Below are 26,764 nucleotides of genomic sequence, written 5' to 3' on the forward strand. Positions count from 1 at the left end.
TTTGTATTTTTAGTAGAGATGGGGTTTCTCCGTGTTGGTCAGGCTGGTCTCGAACTCCTGACCTCAGGTGATCCGCCTGCCTCTGCCTCCCAAAGTGCTGGGATTACAGGTGTGAACCACCACACCCGGCCAAAAGTGATTTTTTTTTTTTTTTTTTTTTTAATGAAGTAAGAGTAATGCTATAGAGTGTATTGGTGTTGGTAATGCTTCTGCTGCTGCTTTTACTTTATGGAATATTGTCAGAAAAGGTCTCTTTGAGGGAATGATACTGGAGTTAAGACCTGAATGATAGGGAACTAGCCTTGTGAAGATCTGAGACAAAAGCATTTCAGGCTGAAGGAAGAGCAAGTGTAAAAACTTTGAAGGGGGAAGGAACTTAACATATTTTAGGAACAGAAAAAGGTTAGTGTGGCTAGAGCATCACAGGTGAGGGATGAAGAGTGATGCAAGATAAGGATAGACAAGAAAGCAGAGTTCAGTGCAATCGGAAGCCAATCAAAGATTTTAAGCAGAGAACTGATTCGATTTCCATATTACAAAATAGCGTTTGGTCTGCAGTATGGTATTTAACAGTCTAGATGAGAGGTATTGGTGGCAGTAGAGATGGATATATAAGAAGATGGATTCAAAGTATATTTGGGAGGTATATCTAATAAGTTGTTCCTGTTTTACAAACGAGGAAACAAATTCAGAAATGTACAGAAGGTTGCCCTCACACAGATAGGAAATGGTGAAGCTGGGTTTCAATTTAAGTCTAATCTAGATCCTGAGTTCTTAAAGATACTATTAAGCACTTGAGAATATATAAAGAAGAGACATATAGTTTGATAAATTATTTGGGTATATGTATTTTACATCTATGTATATAATTAGCACTCTTGGTTGCAAAAGACAAAACCCATCTCAAAAAAAAACAGGTGGGTCTATGGATTCATGTAAAATTCCTCGTGGACAGTGCTAGGGTAAGACTAAAAGGAAGTAAATGTGGTTTCAGAAACTCGTGACTCTGTGAGAACTTTCTAGGTATGTGATGTGATACCATAAATATGATATATTTGGAGAAATTTTTCTTCTGGTCTGCTTTATTATCACTTAGAGTTGATAGGCATTTGCTTGAAGTGGAGACCATGAGAGCTGCCAGCCTATCCTTCCAGTTTGTGACCTAAGAGGTGATAAGAGTCTTCCTCCGCTGGTTTTAATTGACCCTACTTTAACTGGTCCGGCTTGGATCAAGTGCCCAAACTTGGATCAACTGCTGTGTGTTTCTTTGCACACGTGTGTAAGCATGTTTTAAGTGCCAATATACATGTATTTGTAGTATGCATAATATAGTAGTACTCATCCAGAGGACAGCCGTTTCAGAAATTTTAACTATTTGCAATTCAGGGGAGAAATCTGTAAAGTAAATTAGGCTGTGCGTGAGGGCTCACGCCTGTAATCCCAGCACTTTGGGAGGCTGAAGCGGGCGGATCACAAGGTCTGGAGTTTGAGACCAGTCTGGTCAACATGGTGAAACCCTGTCTTTACTAAAAAAAAAAAAAAATACAAAAAAATTAGTTGGGCCTGGTGGCATGCACCTGTAATCCCAGCTACTCAGGAGGCTGAAGCAGGAGAATTCCTTGAATCCAGGAGGTGGAGGTTGCAGTGAGCCAAGATCATGCCACTGCACTCCAGCCTGGGTGACAGAGCAAGACTCCGTCTCAAAAAAAAAAAAAAAAAAAGTAAATTAGTCCAAGAGTTCTGAGCAGTTAAGTGTTGCATTAGATGTCTGAAGCCCTACTCTTACAGTTTTATTTTTACTTATAGGAGAGCCACTTAGACCCTACTTAGATCTGATTTTATATACAATTCTAATAAGCTTGATTATCACTGGGTGGGCATATAGCAGATGAATAGGAATGTATTAGTAAAACAAGGTAATAGGCTTCCAAGCTGTGCTGCTGAACAGGCATATTGACAGCAAAAAGTAACACAACCATAAGAAAAGAGCAAGAAAAAAAAATTGAGCCAAAATGCCTTTTTTGTTTTAAGAGACAGAGCCTCGCTATGTTGCCCAGGCTGGAGTGCAGTGGCTATTCACAGGTTTGATCAGAGTGCACTGCATCCTCAAATTCCTGGCCTTCAGTAATCTTCCCACCTCAGCCTCCTGAGTTGCTGGGGCTGTAGGCGCATACAACCACACCCAGCTTTAAGCCAAAATGACTTAAAATTTGTGTTTGGTTTTTAGGTGATAGTCCTGCATACCTTAGTATTTCCTGGGGAAATTCAGGTAGTATTTACTACGTACCCACAGTGTGTCAGGCAGTATGCTAGTTGGGGATAATAAGATAGACTTAGTCCCTATCCTCAGGATGACACTAGAATAAAATGGATTGTTTATATAATAGAGGAATAGAAAAGTGAATTGGTACTGTAAGTCTTGATCACTTCAGAATGACCATGGCACCGATAGGGAGGGAGTGTATTACAGTGGTTAGGGTCATACGTGTTGGAATTAGATGAAAATTTGAATCCCACAGATGTTATTTTACCAGCTGTCTGCATTTTGTCGTTATTCATCCTTTGTAGCCTCTCTTTTCCTAACTATAAAATGGAATAGGCCGGGCGCGGTGGCTCATGCCTACAATCTCAGCACTTAGGGAGGCCGAGATGGGTGGATCATGAGGTCAGGAGTTCGAGACCAGTCTGGCCAACATGGTGAAACCCTGTCTCTACTAAAAAAAAAAATACAAAAATATTAGTTGGGCGTGGTGGCATGCATCTGTAATCTCAGCTACTCAGGAGGCTGAGGCAGGAGAATCACTTGAACCTGGGAGGTGGAGGTTGCAGTGAGGAGAGATCACACCATTGCACTCCAGCCTGGGCAGCAGAGCTAGACTCTGTCTAAAAAAAAAAAAAAAAATTGAATAGTACCCTTTTGTATTAGCAGAATTAAATGAAATATGATATATTAAGCATTTAAGCACTGTGCCTGGCATGATAGCTTTTACTGTTAGGCACTGGTTCAGAGAAAACTGCTTACTAATTCTAAGTAAAAACTGTTTTACCATCTGTGCAAAACGGATTTAAAAAGCCGAGTAGACAACTAGGTCACAAGTTACAAACTATTAACATTAAAATAAGCACTTATTAACCTTCAGTATTTCGGTATGTCAGGCATAGTATCCTCTCCACAGAGGAGGTCTAAAATTTTTAAAAAATTAAGTTTGATGTTCAAAAAGGCAAGGTGATCCAGACTTTTGTAGTGCCACTAATCATAATAGTACAGAAAGAATCTTAGTCAAACTAGAAAGGCCAGGAAATTAGTGATTGAATACATTACAAATATCCTTGTATGGTTAAGGGCCTGGTAATGATAGAGTAGAATCATAAAGTGGGGGAGCTCAAGATAATTTTTATTTCAACTTTTACTTCATAGCTGAGGCAAAGCAAACTTCCTTATACAGAGCTATATAACTAATGAAAATCGGAAATGCTTTTTTTTTAAAATGAAATTTCAACGAGGTAGAAATAATTATGCAAATTGAATACCACTAAAAGAAGAATCTGGCTGGGCACGGTGGCCCACGCCTGTAATCCCAGCATTTTGGGAGGCCGAGGCAGGTGGATCACCTGAGGTCAGGAGTTCGAGACCAGCCTGGCTAACATGGTGAAGCCCCGTTTCTACTAAAAATACAAAAAATTACCCAGGCGTGGTGGCGCGTGCCTGTAATCCCAGCTACTTGGGAGGCTGAGGCAGGAGAATCGCTTGAACCCGGGAGGCGGAGGTTGCAGTGAGATGGCACCATTGCACTCCAGCTTGGGCAACAAGAGCGAAACTGTCTCAAAAAAAAAAAAAAGGAAGAAGAATCTACCACATTTCGTAGCCTACCTGTCTCATCTTTCATCTTCCAGACCTGTGAATTCATTCATTCAACAGGTACTTATTGGAGTGCCTGCTGTGTTTTATGGCAGGCATTATTTTTGAAGAGTTTATACTCTTGCTATAGAGGAGGTTAAAACATCAAGCACATTGATAGTTAAAGTGTTTCACCTTGCAGACCTCTGGGGAGAGATTGCTATGGATTTAGAAGTTGTGCTCATCTCAGGCAAACATACAGGAGTTGATGGCATATGGCAAAAAGTTTTTTTCTTCACGGAATCTAGCAAAAGGAGACAGAAAGGGAATACAAGGTGAGAGAGATGGCTTATCACTATACTTTCCATTCAAGATGTATTTTCAAATAACAAGTTATATATTTAGGATCGACTATGTATATAGTAGTTTGGTAAATGGGAAGAAATACAAAAAGAGGAATAACATGATTTCTGTCCTTAAGAAACTGACTCTGTTGTTAGGACAAGACTCATTTGAAATAAGGAGAGAATTCTATCTAGCAATCTCCCTTCTTTTTGCCTAGGTAAAATAATTTTCTGAAGGATTTTTTAATATATAGAAATCTATGCCGTAATTGTTCTCTTTATTTTTAAAAAGAGCTTTGTAATGAGTTTTAAAATATTTACACAAGTAGAGAAAATACTATAATGAACCCTACCCCCATACCCAGTCCTCCAGATTCAACAATTATCATTATTTTGTCATACTTGTTTTCTTGATCCTTCTTTTTCTTTTTTCCTTTCTTTTCCATTCCTCCCTATTTCCCTCCCCGTGCCTCCCTTCCTTCCTGCATTCCTACGTTTAAAAATAAATTTATGATGTTGCTCATTTTTATGCCACTTACATTGTATTAGTCCATTTTCACACTGCTGTAAAGATACTACCTGAGACTGGGTAATTTATAAAGGAAAGAGATTTAGTTGACTCACAGTTCCACATGGCCTGGGAGTCCTCAGGAAACTGAATCATGGCGGAAGGCGAAGGGGAGGCAGAGCACATCTTACATGGCGGCAGGAGAGAGAGAGAGTGTGTGTGTGTGCAGGGGAAACTGCCACTTTTAAAACCATCAGATTTTGAGAATTCCCTCTCTATCACAAGAACAGCATGAGGGAAAACCATGCTGATCCAGTCGCCTCCCACCAGGTCCCTCTCTCAACATGTGGGGATTACCATTCAAGATGAAATTTGGGTGGGGATACAGAGCCAAAGCATATTACAATCTATATTATAACATAACCTGTATGCACTGTAGTATTACCAACTGGTTCTCTAATGATGACCATTTCATTGTTTATAGTTGATTTCTTATAAATAGTGCTTTCTGGAATATCCTTAAATACCTCTATCTTTTTAACATCCTTGTGTACACATCTTTTCTCACACTTGGCTTCCTCTTGGAATCGAATCTCCTGGAAATTAGATAGCTGAAGTAAAAGTCCCTGAACCTTTTACAAATTGCTACACAATAAATACCAAACTGACTTTTAGGAATGTAGTCCCATCAACTGTGTGCTTGTTTATCCATGTCATCGCTGATCTGACTTTTGTCTGTTGATCTTTACCAATCTCCCGGTATCATAGATTTTACAATATTTTTTGTGTGCATTTAAAAATTAATAAATAATAATTATAAATATTAAACATTAATTATGTTTATAATTATAACTATAAATAATTATAAGTACATAAAATTATAATTATTTATTTTATAAATATAAAATAATTTTTCATTTTGTGCATACGTACGTGGTGTATGTAGTTGTATGTATTTATGGGTTACATGAGACATTTTGTTACGGGCATGCAACACATGATAATCACATCAGGGTAAATGGTATCCATCACCTGAAGCATTTATCCTTGTGTTATAGACAATCCAATTCTTTTAGTTATTTTTAAATGTACAATTAAATTATTTTTTACTAGAGTCACCCTGTTGTGTTATCAAATACTATGTTTTATTCATCCTGTTTTTTTTTTTGAGACAGTTTTACTCTTGTTGCCCACCCAGGCTGGAGTGCTATGGTGTGATCTCACCTCACCACAACCTCCGCCCCCCAGATTCAAGTGATTCTCCTGCCTCAGCCTCCCAAGTAGCTGGGACTGCAGGCATGCACCACCACGCCTGGCTAATTTTGTATTTTTAGTAGAGATGGGGTTTCTCCGTGTTGGTCAGGCTGCTCTCGAATTCCTGACCTCAGGCGATCCACCTGGCTCTGCCTCCCAAGGTGCGGGGATTACAGGTTTGAGCCGCTGCGCCCGACTATTCATTCTGTTTTTGTACCCATTAACCGTCCCTATTTCCCCACCACCACCTCACTACCCTACCCAGCATCTGGTAACTATCCTTTACTCTCTATCTCCATGAGTTCAATTGTTTTAATTTTTAGCTCCCACAAATGAGTGAGATTGTGTGAAATTTGTCTTTCTGTGCCTGGTTTATTTCACCTAACACAGTGTTCTCCAGTTTCATCCGTGTTGTTGCAAATGACAGGATCTCATTCTTTTTTTATGGCTGAATAGTACTCCATTGTGTTTATTTACATTTTCATTCTCCATTTGTTGATGGACAGTAAGGTTGCTTCCAGATCTTGATTATAAATAGTGCCGCAGTAAACGTGGGAGTGCACATATCTCTTCCATATGCTCATTTCCTTTCTTTTTGGTATATAGCCAGCAGTGGGATTGCTGGATCATAAGGTAGCTCTGTATTAGTTTTTTGAGGAACCTCCAAACTGCTCCATAGTGCTTGTACTAATTTACATTCCCACCATCATTATACGAGGGTTCCCTTTTCTCCACATCCTCACCAATATTTGTTATTGCCTGTCTTATAGATAAAAGCTACTTTAACTGGGATGAGATGAGGTCTCATTGTAGGTAGTATCATCTGCAAACAAGGGTAGTTTGACATCTTCCTTTCCAGTTTGGATACTATTTCTTTCTCCTGTCTGATTCCTCTAGCTACAACTTCCAGTATTATTTTGAATAAAATTGGTGATAGTGGGCATCCTTGTCATGTTTCAGATCTTAGAGGAAAGGTTTATAGTTTTTCTCCATTCAGTATGATACTAGCTATGGGTCTCTCATATGTGGCTTTTGTTATGCTGAGGTATGTTCATTCTATACCCAGTGTTTTGAGGGTTTGTGTCATGCAGGAATGTTGAGTTTTATCAGATGCTTTTTCAACATCAGTTGAAATGAACATATGGTTTTTGTCTGCCATTCTGTTGATATGATGTATCACATTGATCAATTTGTGTATGTTGAATTATCCTTGCATCCAGGGATAAATCCCACTTGATCATGATGAATGATTTTTTTTAATGTGTTACTAAATTTGGTTCGCTAGGCTGGGCTCAGTGGCTCATGCCTGTAATCCCAGCACATTGGGAGGCCAAGGCGGGTGGATCACTTGAGGTCAGAAGTTCGAGACCAGCCTGGCCAACATGGTGAAACCCCATCTCTACTGAAAAAAATACAAAAATTAGCAGGCAAGGTGTCAGGTGCCTGTGATCCCCGCCACTCGGAGGCTAAGGCAGGAGAGTCACTTGAACTTGGGAGGTGGAGCTTGCAGTGAGTCAAGATAATGCCACTGCACAGCCTGGGCAACAGAGTAATACTCTGTCTCAAAAAAACAAAAACAAAACAAAAATTTGGTTTGCTAGTATTTTGTTGAGGATTTTTGCATCAATATTCATCAGTGATATTGGCCTGTAGTTTTCTTTTTTAAATGTGTCTTTGTCTGCTTTTGGTATCAGGGCAATACTGGCCTCATAGAATGAGTTTGGAAGTATTCCCTCCTCTATTTTCAGAACAGTTTGAGTAGAATTGATATTAGTTCTACTTTAAATATTTGGTAGGATTCAGCAGTGAAGCCATCAAGTGCCAGGTTTTTTTTTGTTGGGAGAAATTTTATTATGGCTTCTATCTCATTATTATTGATCTATTCAAGTTTTGGATTTCTTCATGGTTCAATCTTGGTAGGTTGGGTGTGTCTAGGAATTCACTCATTTCTTCTGCATCTTCCAATTTATTGTCATACCTTTCCTAATAGTAGACACTAGTGATCCCTTGAATTTCTGTAGTATCAGTTGTAATGTCTCCTTTTTCATCTCTGATTTTATTTCTTTGGATCTTCTCTCTTTTTTTCTTAGTGAGTCTGGCTAAAGATTTGTTAATTTTTTTGTTTATCTTTCCAAGAAACTAACTTTTTGTTTTGTTGATCTTTTATATTCTTTATTTTAATTTCATTTATTTATTGTCTGGTCTTCATTATTTCTCCTACTACTTTTGGGTTTGGTTTCCTCTTACTGTTTTAGTTCTTTAAGATTAATCATTAGATTGTTCACCTAAAGTTTTTCTCCTTTTTTGATGTAAGTGCTTATAGCTGTCAACTTCGCTCTTAGTACTGCTCTTCAGTCAGCTTGTGATGGATGCTGCCTGGCCTGGGACTAACCCTTCAGGGCAGTGGCTCCTCCCTGGTCCAGGGCAGGTCTAGAAATGCCATCCAAGAGCCAAGACCTGGAATCAGGAAGCCCGAGAGCCCACCTGATGCTCTATACTCCTGTGGCTGAGCTGTTACCTAAGATGCAAGACGAAGTCCCCTTTATTTTTGCCTCTGCTTTTCTCAAGCAAAAGGAGTGTGTCACCATAACCATCACAACTGGGAATGTGCTAGGTCTCACCTGAAGCCAGCATGTCTCAAAGGTTCACCCAAGGCCCATGGCATACTACCTGATTGTTGCTGCTGGTTATTTAGGGCCCAAGGGCTCCTTAGTCAGCAGTGATGGATCCTACCAGGATTAGATTGTCCCCTTCAAGCCAGCAGGTTACCCCTTCTGTCCCAGGGTATGTCTAGAAATGCTGTCTGGGAGCTAGGACCTGGAATGATTCTGACCAATACCCTATCCTACTATGGCTGAGCTGGTATCCAAGATGTAAGACAAAATTCTCTTTACTCTTCCCTCTCCTCTCCTCAAGCAGAAGGAAGAGGTCTCTTTTGAAGTTGCAAGCTGTGCTGCCTGGGGTTGGGGGAGGGGTGGTACAAGCACTCCCTTAGCTGCACTGGCTGGTGTCTCAGTAAGTTGTATGCATCTGAGCCCATCTCAGCCCTAGGGTTTGCCTAGAAGGTACAGTCCTTGTGGCCTAGACTGCCTTTCAAGTTGATCTGGAGCCCCAGAGCCCTTTAGCCTACAGTGTGAGGCTTGCTAGAACTCAAGTCCTCACTGCTGGAATGGGCGATTCCCCTCTGTCTAGGGCTGGTCTAAATGCTCCCTCCATGGGCATGTGTCAGCTGAGTTCAGCCTACTTTTGCTTTCTGCTGTGAAAGGGTGGCAGTGAGTTCAATGCAGTATCTCACAGTCGCTGCTGTCTCCCTCTCCCAAGCACACAGATTCTCGGTGCCATACGGATGGTGCTGGGGGATGGGGGAGGGGTAGCATTGGCGATTCAAGACTATCTTTCCTACCCTCTTCAGTGCCTCTTTCAGTGGTATGAAGTTAAAACCGTGTGCTATGACTGCTCACCTGGTTTTTGGTTCTTATGAAGGTGTTTTTGTGTGTGTAGAGAGTTGTTAAATGTGGTGTTCCTGCAGGAGGAATGATCGGTGGAGGCTTCTCTTTGGCCATCTTGCTCCACTCCTCTATGTTTTATTATTTTTTTTTTAGAAAGAGGGTCTCACTATGTTGCCCAGCCTGGCCTGCATATTTATTCTTATTACTGACCATTTGTATTTATTCTTTTGTGAATTCAGGATAATCTTTCATAAACATCACTTTCATTGTTTTACTTTTCTATTCAAAAACTGGAGTACTGGTCGGGCTTGGTGGCTCACGCCTGTAATCTCAGCACTTTGGGAGGCTGAGGCAGGCTGATCACAAGGTCAGGAGATTGAGACTATCCTGGCTAACACGATGAAACCCCGTCTCTACTAAAAATACAAAAACAGATTTAGCCGGGTGTGGTGACAAGCGCCTGTTGTCCCAGCTTCTCCGGAGGCTGAGATGGGAGAGTGGCGTGAACCTGGGAGGCGGAGCTTGCAGTGAACCAAGATCATGCCACTGCACTCCAGCCTGGGTGATAGTGAGAGTCCTTCTCAAAAACAAAAAAAACCCCAGAGTATCATTATTTCATACCCCTGATTTTTAAGACCCTTCATAATTTGACCCTAACCTATTTTTCTAACTTAATATGATTCAGCAAGAGTCACTCTACTCCAATAAGAAATATTTTCTTCTTCATATAACTCATTCTGTTACTTTCTTTTCTTGGATTCATTTTAGCAATATTTTCTTCTGCCTACCCAAAATCTTACAAGGATTCTTTTAACTCATCTTGTAATAAAATTGTAATAAAGTAGCTCAGATCGTCTAGCCTTCATCAGTTTCTTCCTATTTGAATTCCCACAGTAACTATTGTTTCTACCACTAGGTTTAGTAGCAAATTATAGACTGCCTTGTATTTTTTATCAAGTACCAGCTGTGTGCCAGGACACAGCACAGTCTGTATAGCTGTGGACAGAGCACAGTCTTTGTCCTTAAGTTTATAGTATAGTAATGATGCATTTTCCAGTTATTTGCTTATTAGTGAAGTTGATCTTCTTTTCATACACATCTGTACGTATGAACCACACACACGTTTTTAGGTATATAGTTTATGGGTTCCCAGCTGGATTGTAAGATCATAGAGGGCATGAACCATGTTTTATACTTCTCTATTCCTTAAAACACATAACTCAGTTCTGAGCATGTAGCCATTACTAAGTATGTACATGCTCTACTTCTGTAGTAAGAAAAGTTGGAGGCTATGGAGATACATACCTGGCCTTAAATTATAACTCAAGACCTTATGAACCAACTGTGCAACGTTTGCAAGTTATGTAGCTACTCTCAGTCTATGTCGTCATAAAGTAAGTATCTGCCTCGTGAGATCGCCATGTGGGTTAAATAATATCTATATGTAAAGCATTTAGCATAATGCCTGGTACAAAGTAAGTGCTCATTAAAAGATACCTGTTATAATAATTTGTTTAACCTCTCAAGCTAGAAACGGATTCAACAACCTTTTATTTCCCTAATCCCTTTCATTTAAGCATTTACCAAATTTTTCTCAGTTTACTTTAATTATGTTGTCAATTTAGCTTCTCCTTTTAATCCTAGTTGTAACCCACAGTAAGGAATACATTTTATATTGTGGCTTAGAATATACTGTTTATTTGTACATATCTGAAACAAAAGTCTTATGAAATAATATTCATTGTTACAATGTGTGATACACTCTGATATTTTTTGTTGTATCTTGTGTACTTTTTTTAAAAAAAAAAACCTGGTTACAGTCATTAAAACTGATTTCACAACATATAGTCTGAAACACACTGGGGATTTTTAGAATCTGCAAAATTTCAACTACCGCTGAACAGGATAATGTTCAAGTGAAAGTTTTCAATGAAATAGAAAACGCAGAGCTTAGAGTTTACTAAGATTCCACTTTGTCTTTGTCCTCTGTTAGTTATAAAGTTAGATTTACCTATGCTCAATCTGGTTTCACTGCTGAAGGTGGAAGTGTTTAGTTGGGCCTATTCCAGCGATGTTATAGAATAAGATACTCAGCAGTTGGGGCAGAGATTTCCACCTTGCAAGGCAAGAGTTTCTTTACCACTTTATATGTGTATTCTTTTTTTTTTTTTTTTGGTCTCTTTTGAGACGGAGTTTCGCTCTTGTTGCCCAGGCTGGAGTACAATGGCACGATCTCAGCTCACTGCAGTCTCCACCTCCCAGGTTCAAGCAATTCTTCTGCCTCAGCCTCTCGAGTAGCTGGGATTACAGGCGCCCACCATGCCTGGCTAATTTTTAGTAGAGACTGGGTTTCTCCATGTTGGTCAGGCTGGTCTTGAACTCTGACCTCAGGTGATCTGCCCGCCTTGGCCTCCCAAAGTGCTGGGATTATAGGCTGAGAGCCACCACTCCGAACCATGTGTGTTACTTTCTTAGTACAGAAATATACATGGATATGTGCATTTAAAAGTCATCAGCATCATTCTTGTAGATGAGCCTGAAAAAAACCTTTTTTGTTTTATTTTATTTTATTTTATTATTATTATTTTTTGCGACAATCTTGCTCTGTCGCCCAGACTACACTGCAGTGACACGATCAAGGCTCACTGCAGCTTTGACCTCCTGGGCTTAAGTGATCCTCCCATCTCAGCCCCCCAACTCTCAGGGACCGCAGAAAATTCTTTATTTGGAAAATTTTAAGCATTTTTACAATCTAGGAAGAACAGTATAATGAATCCCCATTACCTAAATTCAACTTTAGTAGTTATCAACATTGTGTCAATTCCAAAGGAATTTTTAATAAAAAATTTTTAAGGGACACAAAATTCCCTCCCTTAATTTACAGATAGATGATCTCTGTTTTTCAGAAGAGATATAGCAGCCTTATTGTACTTAGCTTTAGTCCTCACAACCTATTAATTTCATCTGATCCCCAAAAGAGAAGTAAATAATTACATGACATGAGGGAGCAGGGATGAACATGATTTCTTCTGCCTCATTTAGATTTTCCTGATGGCCTCCTAGAGCACTAGACCCTGGCTGTCTTACCTGAAATAGTTCAACAGCCTCCTTACCATATCCCAACCACCCACTCCTTAACACCTGCCTTACTACCATTACACTGATCTTTAATAATGACTTGAGGAGAAGAGAATCTCATTGTGTTTATCCTCTGTTTAAAACTTCCTTGGGGCCAGGCCTGATGGTTCACACCTGTAATCCCACACTTAGGGAGGCTGACAGGGGGATCATTTGAGACCAGGAGTTTGTGACCAGCCTGGGGAACATAGCAATACATCATCTCTACAAAAAAGTTTAAAAAGTTAACCAGATATGATAGTACATCCCTGTAGTCCTAGCTGCTCGAGAGGCTGAGGTGGGAGGATCACTTGAGCCCAGGAGTTCAAGGCTGTAGTGAAGTATGATAGTAGCTATGTAGTAATGCCACTGTACTCCAGCTTGGGCAGCAGAGCAAGATCCTTTCTCTTAAACAAAAAAACCTTACTTTGTTCTTCCTTCCCTACCTATAAAATAAAACCCCAAATCATAGGTTTTCATTCATAATCTGGTTGCAGCCTATCTTTCTAGCCTTCTCTTCCACTATCTATCCCTTCTCTACCATTTTAAGCTTCCTGGTATTCCTAGAATACGTAACCCATTTTAGGGCTTATACTTATTTTACAGGATCCCATTTAGATATCAACTTGTGGATGAGGCCATTTTAACTACCCTAGAAAAAAGTAGTTTCTAAGTTTGTTTTTATTTTATGTGTGTTTGTGTATGTGTATGATGCCACTTAACTGAGTTATACTTAGCAGTGTAAGTTTACTGCCCTCCTCACTCTCAGTTAGACAGTGTTCTCTTGGAGAGCAGGAATTGTATCTTATTCTTGTCTCCTAAATACTTCTTTGGTGCCTGCATGTAGTAGGCATCCAATAATGGTTTGTTGAATGAATGTATTCACACTTCTAGAATTTTATAACCTAATTCTAAAACAAGTTCTCTCCAGACAGGAAGAGCTAATCAAAGTTTGGGTTTGTATATTTTTATTTTGTATATTTTTCTCTCCTCTCCTTGAGGACTTTTGTTAAAATGTCTAAAGAGAGTCTAGTTCTATAGTTTTTTTCTTTAGGGGAAAATATACTTTGGTAAACTAGTATAGCATATCCATCTTCAATAATCCTGTAGTAAAGGTAAGTGAAATCTACTTTCAGTATAATTATTTTTTTCTATTGGACAATATTGTTTTATTTTGTGAGTTGAAATAGATTTGTGCTATACAGCCTATATAGTAGCCTTGACTAATTTTTGATGTATTTCAGCTCATGGAATGCTGTGTAAATGCCCTGGTGACGTCATTTAAAGAGACTATCTTAGCTGAGTGCCAAGGCATGATCAAGAGAAATGAAACTGAAAGTAGGTAAAACATCACATAAAGTTATCATAGTCTTCTAAGAGGGTATCTTTGAAACAAATCACTTAGTAAGTTGCTCTTAGATAATTCTTTTCCACATAGGTATATGTGGAACTGTTAGAGTGAACTATACTTAAGGAAATAGATAAAATATTTAACACAGAGGCACTGCTAAAGAGTGTATAAACTTAAATTTTAAACATTTTCCCTCTTAGCTATCGACATCTGTGTATGTGTATGGTGAATTTCTACTTTTTTCTGAAAAGCAAGACACTGCTTTAAATTTAAAGGCCAATTTAAACTGGAAACATATGTTATAGATTAGAACCAGGTATTTGACTTTTGTGTGGAACCTTGTGATGAATCTTTTTAGAAAGTAATAAAACACTCCATGTTAATAGTCTTCATCTCTATCCCCAAAAATACTTTTACGATTTCTAAAAGATTTTTTTATTGCTTCAATGTTTTCTAAAAAGATATGTTTTGAGAGGTAGCAAGTATATAACAAACTAAAAAAACAAAAATTGCACATATACCTACTACCCCGGTAAAACTGCTTTTAACATTTTTTTTGCTTTTGTTTTTTAAATAACTTCTGCTGAGTTTCCAGATTTTATTGTATTTAACTGCAAGGTTGTCCTAGTTAATCTCTAGTTACATTTAAAGTACGTATTTCAATTCACTTAAGTTCATACACTTTTTAGGAGTAATTCAGTAGTAAAAAGCAAGCTGCTTTATTGGCATAAACAAAATACTTGTATTCTTTGTGCCAGTCTAATTAGAGTTATGTCTGATCTATGTTGCACTTTTTTCAAAAGGTTTTTTTTAGTGGTAATCAGTACCGTGAGTTAGGGTTTTTGTGAAGGTCAATAAAATGGCATAACATGAAAAAGTACTTTGTAAATTGAAAAATTCTTTATGGATACAGTTTTATATTCTAATCTCTAATACAGTTGCTTTCATAATTATTACTCATGTTATTTTTTACCTTTTGATGTGGCTATATGTTTAATATTACATCTACCTTATGAAATATACTAATCTTTTGTGTAGATAAATATTCCTTTGCATTGAAAATCGAATGACTCACCTTTTCTTTTGAGACTGGGTCTCGCCGTGTTGCCCAAGCTGGAATGCTGTGGCACGATCACAACTCGCTATAGCCTTGACTTCCTGGGCTCAAGTGATCCTCCCACCTCCCAGCCTCCTGAGTAACTGGGACTACAGCCGTGTACCACCATGCCTGGCTAATTTTTGTATTTTTTATAGAGTCAGAGCCTCACCATGTTGCCCAGGCTGATGTCCCCTGCGTCTGGCTAAATGAGCTTTTAAAGAAAGGAGTTGGGTTTTGCAGTATTTGATCACTTTTTTTATTTTTATTTTTTGAGACTATCTTGCCCTGTCACCCAGTCTGAGTGCAATGGTGCAATCATGGCTCACTGCAGCCACAGCCTCCTGGGCTCAGGCAGTCCTCACACTTCAGCCTCCCAAGTATCTGGGATCAAAGACATGCACCACCACACCCAGCTAATATTTTGTTTGTTTTGTTTGTGTGTGTGTGCGTGTGTGTGTGTGTGTGTGTGTGTGTAGCGATGGGTTTTGCCATGTTGCCCTGGCTGGTCTTTTTAACGCCTGGGCTCAAATGATCTTCCCACCTTGGCCTCCTGAAGTGCTGGAATTAAAGTGTGAACCACCACACCCAGTCTGATCACTTTTAATTTGATTTTTTTTTAAACGTAATTTTTAGACCAAGTGCAGTGGCTCACACCTATGATCCCAGCACTTTGAGAGACCAAGGTGAGAGGATTGTGTGAGCCCCGAAGTTTGAGACCAGCTTGGGCAACATTGGAAGATGCTATCTCTACAGAATTACAAAAACATTAGCCAGTGGTCCCAGCTACTCAGGAGGCTGAGGTGGGAGGATTGCTTGGGCCCGAGAGGTCAAGGCCGTGGTGAGCCACGATCGAACCACTGTACCCAGCTTGGGTGACAGAGTAGGACCCTGTCTCAAAAACAAAAACAGCAACAAAAACAAAACTACTCCTAATTACATTGTATCCACAGAATACTGTTAACATTACAAACTTTTAACTAATGTTTCTCTAAATTCTTATTCTAGTAAATGAAATGATTACATGAATGTGTTCTGTTCTTCCAGAGTTACATTTAATGTTTTCATTGATGGACAAAGTTCCTAATGGTATAGAGCCAATGTTGAAAGACTTGGAGGAACATATCATTAGTGCTGGCCTGGCAGATATGGTAGCAGCTGCTGAAACTATTACTACTGTAAGTTTTTTTTTAATGGCAATGATAGATATATATCAAGGCTATTTTTTAAATGCAGGATTGTATAGTAAGTGGTTACCAGAGGCTGGGGGTTGGGGGACCAGAAGAGGTTGGTTAGTGGGGTATAAAGTTATAGTTCAATAGGAAGAAAAAGTTTTGGTGTTCTGTGACCCAGCAGGGCAGCTGTAGCAAGTAGCAATGTAGTGTATATTTCAAGAAAGTTAGAAGAGATTTTTTATGTTGTTACCACAAAGAAATTATAAATGTTTGAAGTGATGGATATGGTAGTTACCCCAGTTTGATCGTTATACTGTATATACATGCATTGAAATATAACATTGTACCTCATAATATGTACAGTTATGTGTTGATTACAAATAAGAACATTAAATTTTTAAAAATGCAGAATTGAAAATTGATACTATTTTCTCAGTAAAACAGGGGGCCGGGCGCGGTGGCTCACGCCTGTAATCCCAGCACTTTGGGAGGCCGAGGCAGGCAGATCACGAGGTCAGGAGATCGAGACCATCCTGGCTAACATGGTGAAACCCCGTCTCTACTAAAAATACAAAAAAATAACCAGGCGTGGTGGCTGGGCGCCTGTAGACCTAGCTACTTGGGAGGCTGAGGTAGGAGAATGGCGTGAACCCTGGAGGCAGAGCTTGCAGTGAGCCGAGATGGCGCCCCCTGTACTCCAGCCTGGGCGACAGAGCAGACTGCATCTCAAAAAAAAACACAAAGGAAGAAAGAAAAAAAAAGAAGTGGCAAAACAGTAATATTGGACCACCTTTTAGTTTTATTTTTAAGAAAAAATATCCCTAGTTTTAAATGAGTTTTATTAAAATTATATTTATATTTTCTCATTTTTTGTGTGTTCTTTTTCTTTTAAAAACTTAATATAAAAACTTTTGTTTCTAGGACTCTGAGAAATATGTTGAGCAGTTACTTACACTATTTAATAGATTTAGTAAACTCGTCAAAGAAGCATTTCAAGATGATCCACGATTTCTTACTGCAAGAGATAAGGTATATATTCCTGTATATATAAAAAACACTGTTTTAAAAGTTTTACCCTCATAATTTACTTCTAATAATCAATTTGTATTATTTTGCTATTAATTATAAACTTAAAAATCTAGCAACTGTTATTTTTCATCAGTGGAGAACAACTGTATTTGTTTTGTTTGTAAGCATTCGTTAAGCATTTGATAGCCTTGTGAATTAGAATTTATTAGAAAGTTGCTTTTTTCTCATTTTTCTAAGAATATTTTTCTGTTTTTGAATATTACTGATCTATTGAATTCCTATTCATCCTTCCATTAAGACCCAGCTCAAAGAATACTTCCCCTGGAGCTTCCTTGATATCCTGCCTCGCTCCATAGCTCATCACAAGCAGAGTTGATTCCTCCATCCTCCATCCTTTCATGGGGCTCCTTCGAGAGTTACGTTATACTTATCCTTGTTTCCCAGGGAAGCATTTGTATTGCATACCATCTTTTTCCATCCTCACTAGTATAGGATAATGATAATGAAACACCATACTGTCCTTAGTAGCGTTTTATCTTTTTTAGTGTAATAAACCTATAAGAAGAAATTGCAGCTAGTTTTTCTCTTCTTTGACTACCTTTCATTACTTCCCAAGTCTGAATGATTCTAAAAAGACAACTCTCCAGTAGGATTTTTTTCTCACTCTTTTTGTCTATTTTAATTTTTTTTTTTTTTCTTGAGATTGAGTTTCACTCTTGTTGCCCAGGCTTGAGTGCAATGGCGTGATCTTGGTTCACTGCAACTTCCACCTCCTGGGTTCAAACGATTCTCCTGCCTCAGCCTCTCGTGTAGCTGGGATTACAGGTACCCACCACCATACCTGGCTAATTTTTGTATATTTACTAGAGGCGGGGTTTCACTGTGTTGGCCAGGCTGGTCTCAAACTCCTGACCTCAGGTGATCGGCCCACCTCGGCATCCCAAAGTGCTGGGATTACAGGCCTGAGCCACTGTGCCCAGCCTCTTTTTGTCTATTTTAAAACAAACAAATAGGCTGGGCGCGGTGGCTTATGCCTGTAATCCCAGCACTTTGGGAGGCCAAGGCGGGCGGATCACCAGAGGTGAGGAGTTCGAGATCAGCCTGACCAACATGGAAAAACCCCGTCTCTACTAAAAATATGAAAAATTAGCTGGGCGTGGTGGCACATGCCTGTAATTCCAGCTACTTAGGAGGCTGAAGCAGGAGAATTGCTTGAACCCTGGAGGTGGAAGTTGTGGTGAGCTAAGATTGTGCCATTGCACTCCAGCCTGGGCAACAAGAGCAAAACTCCATCTCAAAAAATAAATAAATAAAATAAAACAAATAAATAAGTAGGTAAAGTAGGAAAGGAGTTAAGGGAGTATAGAAATGGTGGGGTGCTGTGAAGTCTTAAATTGAGTAGCCTGCAAAGGCTTCATAAGAAGCCAGATCATATAAGACTGAGCCATGGTAAGGAGTTAGTTTTTACTGTGAGTAGGATGGGAAGTCATTTAAAAATTTTAAACAGAATGGTAGGATGTGATTTGTGTATTAACAGGATCGCTCTGACTGTTGCAAAAAATAGACTGAAGGGAAGAAAGAAGGAAGAATACCAGTTAAGAACTTACTTACATAATTCAATTAAATGATGATGGAGGCTTGTCCCAGAGTGATGGTAGAGGTGGTCAAAAGTAGTTCGATAATTCTTTTTTTTTTTTTTTTAAATGCAAGTAGCTTATTTGGGAAATGCAGGGATGATAGTGTGGCATACTATTAAGTCAGCTCTACAGTGAGCTACTTGAACTTAATTCTGCAAGGAAACTTATTAAAAACACTGCTTAAAATTACCTCACCTATCAAGTGTTGAGTTCTTGAAATTTCCTGCCTGCCATTTGCATAGGCAACACATATTTCTGCAGTTTTACAAAAAACACCTTTGGGTGCACGTGCAGATACTAATAGTGGGAAAAGTCTAAGGGATGTGGGAAGGTTTGACAGCATCTGCTACACCAGGTATGTGGCTTGGAATTGGAAAATAAAAACGACAACAGGCTTTAGAAGTGACTTGTCAGGGAGGTTCGCTCTGTCGCCCAGGCTGGAGTGCAGTGGTGCAATCATAGCTGACCGCAGCCTTGAACTCCTGGGCTCAAGCAATCCTCCCGCTTAGCCATCTGAGTTTCTGGGACTGTGAGCACACACAACCACACCTGGCTAGGTTTTTAGAGTTTTTCTGTAGAGACAACATCTAGCTATGTTGTTCGGGCTGGTCTTGAACTCCTGCGTTGGCCTTCCAGAGTTCTGGGACTATAGACGTGAGCCATCACCCTGGCCCGCTTTCCCTTTAAATCATGTTCTTTGAGAACTCTTCACCCACACTGATGCTGTCTCAGTCCTGTCATCTCACTGGTGAAGGAAATAAACATATCCATCATCTCACATAGTTACCCATTTTCTTGTTTTGTTTTGTTTTTGTGGCAAGAGCACCCAAAGTCTACTTACTTAGCATGAATCCAATATACAATATAATTTTAATTTGTTTTGTTTTATTTATGTATTTATTTTGAGACAGAGTCTTGCTCTGTCACCCAGGCTGGAGAGAGTGCAGTGGCACAACATGGCTCACTGAGCTTCGACCCCTCTGGGCTCAGGTGATCTTCCCACCTCAGCCTCCCGGGTAGCTGGGACTACAGGCATGCACCACTATGTTTGGCTAATTTGTAATTTTTTTTTGTAGAGATGAGTTCTCAATTATGTTGTCCAGGCTGGTCTTGAACTCCTGGGCTCAAGCGATCCATCCACCACAGCCTCCCAAAGTGCTAGGATTACAGGCATGAGCCACCATGCCCAGCCCAGTATAATTTTGCTACCTATAGTTCTCATGCTGTACATCAGCTCTCTGGACCTTTTTCATCCTGTGTATCTGCTACTTTGTATCATTTGACCTACATTTCCTTGTTTCTTTCCCACCCATTTTACCTCTGGTACTACTCTTTCGTTCCTCTCACCGTGTATTTGAATTTTTTTTAGGTTCTACGTATAAGTGAGATCATGCAGTATTTTTCTTCCTGTGTCTGGCTTAGTTCACTTAGCATAAGGTCTTCCAGGCTTCCGTAGTATATATGTACCAGTTTCTTTATCCACTGATGGACACTAAGGTTGTGTCCATATTTTGGCTATTGTGAATAATGCAGTGAATGTGGGAGTGCAGTTATCTTTGTGAAGTGGTGATTTCATTTCCTTTGGGTATATGCCTAGAAGAGGGATTGCTGGGATTATGATTATGTTATGAAGATAGACTATTCAGGATTGGCTATTGAATCAGATGTAGAATGTGATAGAGACTAGTCAGGGATGACACTCAGATTCGTGTTCTGATCAATTAGAAGGATATGTTCATTGCGATAAGGAAGACTGTAAGAGAAATAGGTTTTGGAGAGATTGTTGCAGAGAGATCAGAAACTCAGTTTTGAATAAGTTAACTTTGAAATATCTGTTAAACATCCTTGTGGTAATGTTGATTCTGGAGCTTAAGAGAGAGAATGGAGCTGGAAAAATATGTTTGACAGCTTCAGCATATAAATGGCTTTTAAAGCACTGACACAGGCTGTAATCACCAAAATAATGAGTGGAGATAGAAAAGAGGACAGGTCCAAGGATTGGCCTAGGGCATTCTGATATTTCATTGTTAGAAAAATGAGGAGTCATTTTTCATGAGAAGGGAGGAATGACCAGGAGAGTGTTATGTGCTAGAAGGCAAGTGAAAAAAAGTACTTTCAGGAGGAGGGTGTGATCCACTGTTTTAAAATGCTGGTAATGAATCAAATAAGATGGAGATTAACCATTGTCTTCAGCAACATGGAATTGCAAGAGACTTTAACAAGAACCTCATGTGTAGGCTGGGTGTGGTGACTCATGCCTGTAATCCAGCACTTTGAGAGGCTGAGACGGGTGAATCACTTTAGGTCAGGAGTTCAAGACCAGCCTAGCCAACATGGTGAAACCCTGTCTGTACTAAAAATGCAAAAATTAGCCGGGCACAGTGGTGTGCACCTGTAATTCCAGCTACTCAGGAGGCTGAGGCAGGAGAATCACTTGAACGCGGAAGGCGATGGTTGCAGTGAGCTGAGATCAGTAGCACTGCACTCCAGCCTGGGCAACAAGAGTGAAACTCTGTCTCCAAAAAAAAAAAAAAGAAGATCTCACTTGAGGGTAGGCATGGTGGCTAACCCCTGTAATCCCAGCACTTTGGGAGGCCAAGGCAGGCAGATCACCTGAGGTCAGGAGTTTGAGACCAGCCTGGCCAACATGGTGAAACTCCATCTCTACTAAAAATACAAGTTAGCCAGGCATAGTGGTGGGCACCTGTAATCCCAGCTACTCGGGAGGCTGTGGCAGGAGAATCGCTTGAATCCAGGAGGCGGAGGTTGCAGTGAATGGAGATCGCGCCACTGCACTCCAGCCACTGTACTCCAGCCTGGTTGACAGAGCGAGACTTCATCTCAGAAGAAAAAACAAACAAAAGCCTCACTTGAGAATATTGATAATTATGATATGACAAAGAACTTGCTAAAGTCTTTGACTAGGCAAATTGTTTGGTCAGATATACAATTAGAAATAAAAACTAACATATTTTTTATGTGTTTTGGGATGTATAAAAATTTATCTGTATATTTTATATATTAAAAATATTTTATTCCAAATTATTTTTGCAGGCATATAAAGCAGTTGTTAATGATGCTACCATATTTAAACTTGAATTACCTTTGAAGCAGAAGGGGTAAGTTTTTTAAAACCATACTTTAAAAATACTTAAATTTTCTTTAGTGTAATAGGGATTAACGAGGTATGCAAAGTACCTTGTTAGGTTTGTTTTTGTTATTGTTAGTTTTGTAACTTTTGCTGCTTTTGGCTGTTAAAGTTCATTTACAATTTTTTATTAAATTATTTTACAGTACAAAAATTGACTTTATTTTTTCAAGTAGAAAAAAAATATTCCTAATCTTTTAGGATCTCTACTTGTTTTTCCCTCATTAGTCACTAAAAGTATTCTATAACCCATGGAAGCATAGAAAATGACTCAATTTGCCATAATGATATAAAAAGAACTCAGTTTTAATGTAAATTTTCCTATTACCATTTTAAAAAATTGTTCTGTAATTGGTAAGATGAATATGCCTGTGCTAAGCATAGCTTATAGAAAATCTGACAACTGAAATCTAAGCTAGTTATAGCACTTTCAGAGTAGTACTAAATAGCAATAAAGGTTAATCGAAAAAAATCTTTTGATGTACTTCTAAGAATTACCATTTTAAAGAAATTTTATATGTAATGCTAAAATATTTGAAAAATACTGAAAAATAGCGTTTCTTAAGAAGGAAAAGTAATCAGTTATTTTTCATTTAGTGTTTTCATTTTGTCTTTTTTGAGCAGTGTATGTTGCTTGAGTAATATTACAATGGAAGACATCTGAGTCATACCATATTATAATACTGACATATTTTAGAAGGGCATATTATTATGTTCTCTTTTATAAACTGTGAAATATGTGAAACATAGCACTGCGTCTTGACCATCTGTTCACATGAATAGATAGATCTTCTTCATTCTCTTTCACCCAAGCATTTTTTTGTATTATTTATCTATTTATTTATTTTATTTATTTATTTGAGGCAGAGTCTCACTCTATCACCCAGGCTGGAGTGCAGTGGTGCAACCTCAGCTCACTGCAACCTTTACCTCCTGGATTCAAACAATTCTTCTGCCTCCGTCTCCCGAGTAGCTGGGATTATAGGCACACGCCACCATGTCTGGCTGATTTTTTTGTATTTTTAGTGGAGACAGGGTTTTGCCATATTGGCCAGGCTGGTCTCAAACTCCTAACCTCAAGTGATCCTCCCACCTCAGCCTCCCAAAGTGCTGGGATTACAGGCATGAGCCACCACACCCAGTCCCAAGCACTTTTTTAATGAAAATGTTCAAACTTACAATAGAGTTACTGTAGTTGCTTTATCAAGTATGTATCTCCCTGTATACATCCATCAGTCAACTTTTTAAGTGTGTTTCTAAAGAGGTTGCAGGCATCAGTAACCTTTAGTCCCTAAATACTTCAGCATGCAGTCATTTATTGAATTTGATGTTTATGTTTTTAGGTAAAATTTACATACAGTCCCTTGCATAAATCTTAAGTGTACATTTGAGTCAGATTTGACAAATGCCTATACCCCTATTAATGTGTATGATGTCTTTATCATTGTACAAAATTACCTCATGTCTATCCCCATTCAGTCCCACCCCACCTCCTTTCAGAGGCATCTGCTGTCCTGATTAATTCCCTCAATATAGATTAGTTTTACCTAATCTAGGACTTTGTATAAATGAGATCATACATTGTGTACTTTTTGTGTAAAACTTCCTTCGTTCAGCATTGTGTTTTTGAAATTCTTTGATGTTTTGGCATGTAACAGTAGTTTGCTTTCCAAAGTGGTTATTCTGTTTTATTCTTCCACCAATAGAGTATGAGAGTACCAGATGGCCGGGCGCGGTGGCTCAAGCCTGTAATCCCAGCACTTTGGGAGGCCGAGACGGGTGGATCACGAGGTCAGGAGATCGAGACCATCCTGGTCTACACGGTGAGACCCCGTCTCTACTAAAAAATACAAAAAGCTAGCCGGGCGAGATGGCGGGCGCCTGTAGTCCCAGCTACTCGGGAGGCTGAGGCAGGAGAATGGCGTAAACCCGGGAGGCGGAGCTTGCAGTGAGCCGAGATCGCGCCACTGCACTCCAGCCTGGGCGACAGAGCCAGACTCCGTCTCAAAAAAAAAAAAAAAAAAAAAGAGAGTACCAGATGATCCTCATTCTCACCAATGTTTCATGTTCTTTTAACTTTAGTCATCTGGGATGTATGTAGTGGTATTCTTAATGTTTTAATTCCCATCTCCCTCATGACTCTTGATGTTCAGCAATTTTTCATCTTTTTTTTGGTAGGGGGGATTCCTATATTTTCCCTTATGAAGGGTCATCATAGCTCACTGCAGCCTCCACCTCCTGGGCCTAAGCAGTCCTGGTTCAGCCTCCTGAGTAGCTGGGACTACAGGCACACACCACCATACCTGACTAATTTCTTTCAGAGATGAGGTCTTGCTATGTTGCTCAGGCTGGTCTCGAACTCCTGGCCTCAAGAGATCCTCCTGCCTCAGCCTCCCAAAGTGTTGAGCTTACAGGCATGAGCTACCATGCCCAGGCCTTTTGCCCCTTCTTCTTTTTTTGGTTGTTTGAGATGGAGGCTTGTTCTGTCGCCAGACTGGAGTGCAGTGGTGTGATCTTGTCTCACTGCAACCTCCGCCTCCTGGGTTCAAGTGATTCTCATGCCTCAGCCTCCTGAGTAGCTGGGACTATAGGCGTGTGCCACCATGCCCATCTAATTTTTGTATTTTTAGTAGAGATGGAGTTTCACCATGTTGGCCAGGATGGTCTCGATCTCTTGACCTTGTGATTTGCCTGCCTCGGCATTCCAGAGTGCTGGGATTACAGGCATGAGTCACCGTGCCTGGCCCTTTTGCCCATTTTTAGTTGGATTCTTTGTCTTTGTTGCTGAGTTGTAAGAGTTCTTTATATATTCTGGTACTAGATCCGTATCAGATATATGATTTGCTAATATTTTTTCCCATTCTGTAAGTTGTCTTTTCATTTTCTTGATACTGTCCTTTGATGCACAAAAGCTTTTAATTTTGATTAAGTTCAGTTTACCTATTTTTTTCTTTTGTAGCTTTTGCTTTTGGTTTCATGTTTAGATCGTGAAGATTTATTGTTACTTTTTTTTTTTTTTTAAGAGTTTTATAGGGCCGGGCACAGTGGCTCACACCTGTAATCCCAGAACTTTGGGAGGCCAAAGCAGGTGGATCACTTGAGGTCAGGAGTTCAAGACCAGCCTGGCCAAGATGGTGAAACCCTGTCTCTACTAAAAATACAAAAAATTAGCCAGGTATGGTAGCTCATGCCTGTAATCCCAGCTACTTGGGAGGCTGAGACAGGAGAATTGTCGGAATCTGGGAGGCGGAGGTTGCAGTGAGCTGAGATCATGCCATTACACTCCAGCCTGGGTGACAGAATGAGACTTCGTCTCAACAACAACAAAAAAGGGTTTTATAGTTTTGGCTTTTATATTTCAGTCATTGATCCATTTTGAGTTAGTTTTTGTATATGTTGTGAGATATAGATCCAACTTCATATTTTTGCATGTGGATATCCAGTTGTTCCAGCACTCATTGAACAGTATTTGCTCCATTATCAAAAATCAGTTGACCGCTGGGCTCAGTGGCTCACACCTGTAATCCCAGCACTTTGGGAGGCCAAGGTGGGCAGATCACAGGTCAGGAGATCAAGACCATCCTGGCTAACATGGGGAAACCCCATCTCTAAAATAGAAAAAATTAGCCAGGCATGGTGGCAGGCGTCTGTAGTATACAAAAAATTAGCCGGGCTTGGTGGCGGGTGCCTGTAGTCCCAGCTACTCGGGAGTCTGAGGCAGGAAAATGGCGTGAACCTGGGAGGCAGAGCTTGCAGTGAGCTGAGATGGCGCCACTGCACTCCGGCCTGGGCGAGTGCGAGACTCTGTCTCAAAAAAAAAAAAAAAAAAAAATCAGTTGGCCATGGATGTATGTGTTTATTTTTGGATGCTTAGTTTGGTTCCATTCGTCTATATATTTGTCCTTATGCTGGTGCCGCATTGTTGTGATTTACTGTAGCCTTGCAATAAGCTTGGAAAGCAAGACGTGTGCATGTTTCAACTTTGTTCTTTTTCAAGATCATTTTGGCTATTTGGGTTCCCTTCTAATTCTGTATGAATTTGAGAATCAGCTTTTCCATTTCTGTGAAAAAGACCTTTGGAATTTTGATATGCATTGAATTGTATTAATGTTATTAATGTTATTAATTGTATTAATGTATTAATGTTATGTATTAATGTTATGTCTCCCAATTATGAAAATGGAATTTCTTTTTATTTGTTTTTTATATTTCTTTCAGCAATGTTTTATAGCTTTCAGTGTACAAGTCTTCCACATTCTTGGTTAAATTTATTCCTTGATATTTTCTTTGGATGCTGTTGTAAATTGAATTGCTCTTCCTTCCTCCCTCCTTCCTTTCCTTCCCTTCCCCTTCCCTCCCTTTCCCTTTCCCATCCATCTTCTTTCTTTTTTTTTTTTTTTTTGAAGGCAAGGTCCATTGTGTCACCAAGGCTGGAGTGCAGTGGCGCAGTCGTGGCTCACTGCAGTCTTGCTCTCCTGGGCTCAAGTGATCCTCCCACCTCAGCCTTCTGAGTAGCTAGGACCACAGGTTCAGGCCACCACACCTGGCTAATTGTTTTTGGTAGAGATAGTCCCTCACTGTGTTGCCCAGGCTGGTCTTGAACTCCTGGGCTCAAGTTGTTCTCCCACCTTAGCCCCTCAAAGTGCTAGGATTATGGACAGGAGCCACCGTGCCAAGCCTGGAATTGTTTTCTTAATTTCCTTCTGGATTGTTCATTGCTGGTGTATAAAAAAACAAATGATTTTTTTTTTTTCCTGTTTCTTTTTTTTCAGGCAGGGTTTCACTCTGTCACCTAGGCTGGAGTGCAATGGCATGATC

General features: G+C 39.7%; 1 protein-coding gene across 1 annotated transcript in view; it reads left to right on the forward strand.

The window, feature by feature from the left end:
- CUL5 (cullin 5) overlaps window positions 1–26,764 on the forward strand; it is a 105,729-nt gene that overhangs the window by 53,291 nt on the left and 25,674 nt on the right. The window contains 4 exon segments of the mRNA XM_011926668.1: window positions 13,755–13,848; window positions 16,005–16,135; window positions 17,054–17,161; window positions 21,853–21,917. Coding sequence (XP_011782058.1) covers window positions 13,755–13,848; window positions 16,005–16,135; window positions 17,054–17,161; window positions 21,853–21,917 — 398 coding nt within the window.

Source organism: Colobus angolensis, unplaced genomic scaffold (assembly GCF_000951035.1).
Source record: "Colobus angolensis palliatus isolate OR3802 unplaced genomic scaffold, Cang.pa_1.0 Scaffold7, whole genome shotgun sequence".
Classification (NCBI taxonomy): domain Eukaryota; kingdom Metazoa; phylum Chordata; class Mammalia; order Primates; family Cercopithecidae; genus Colobus; species Colobus angolensis.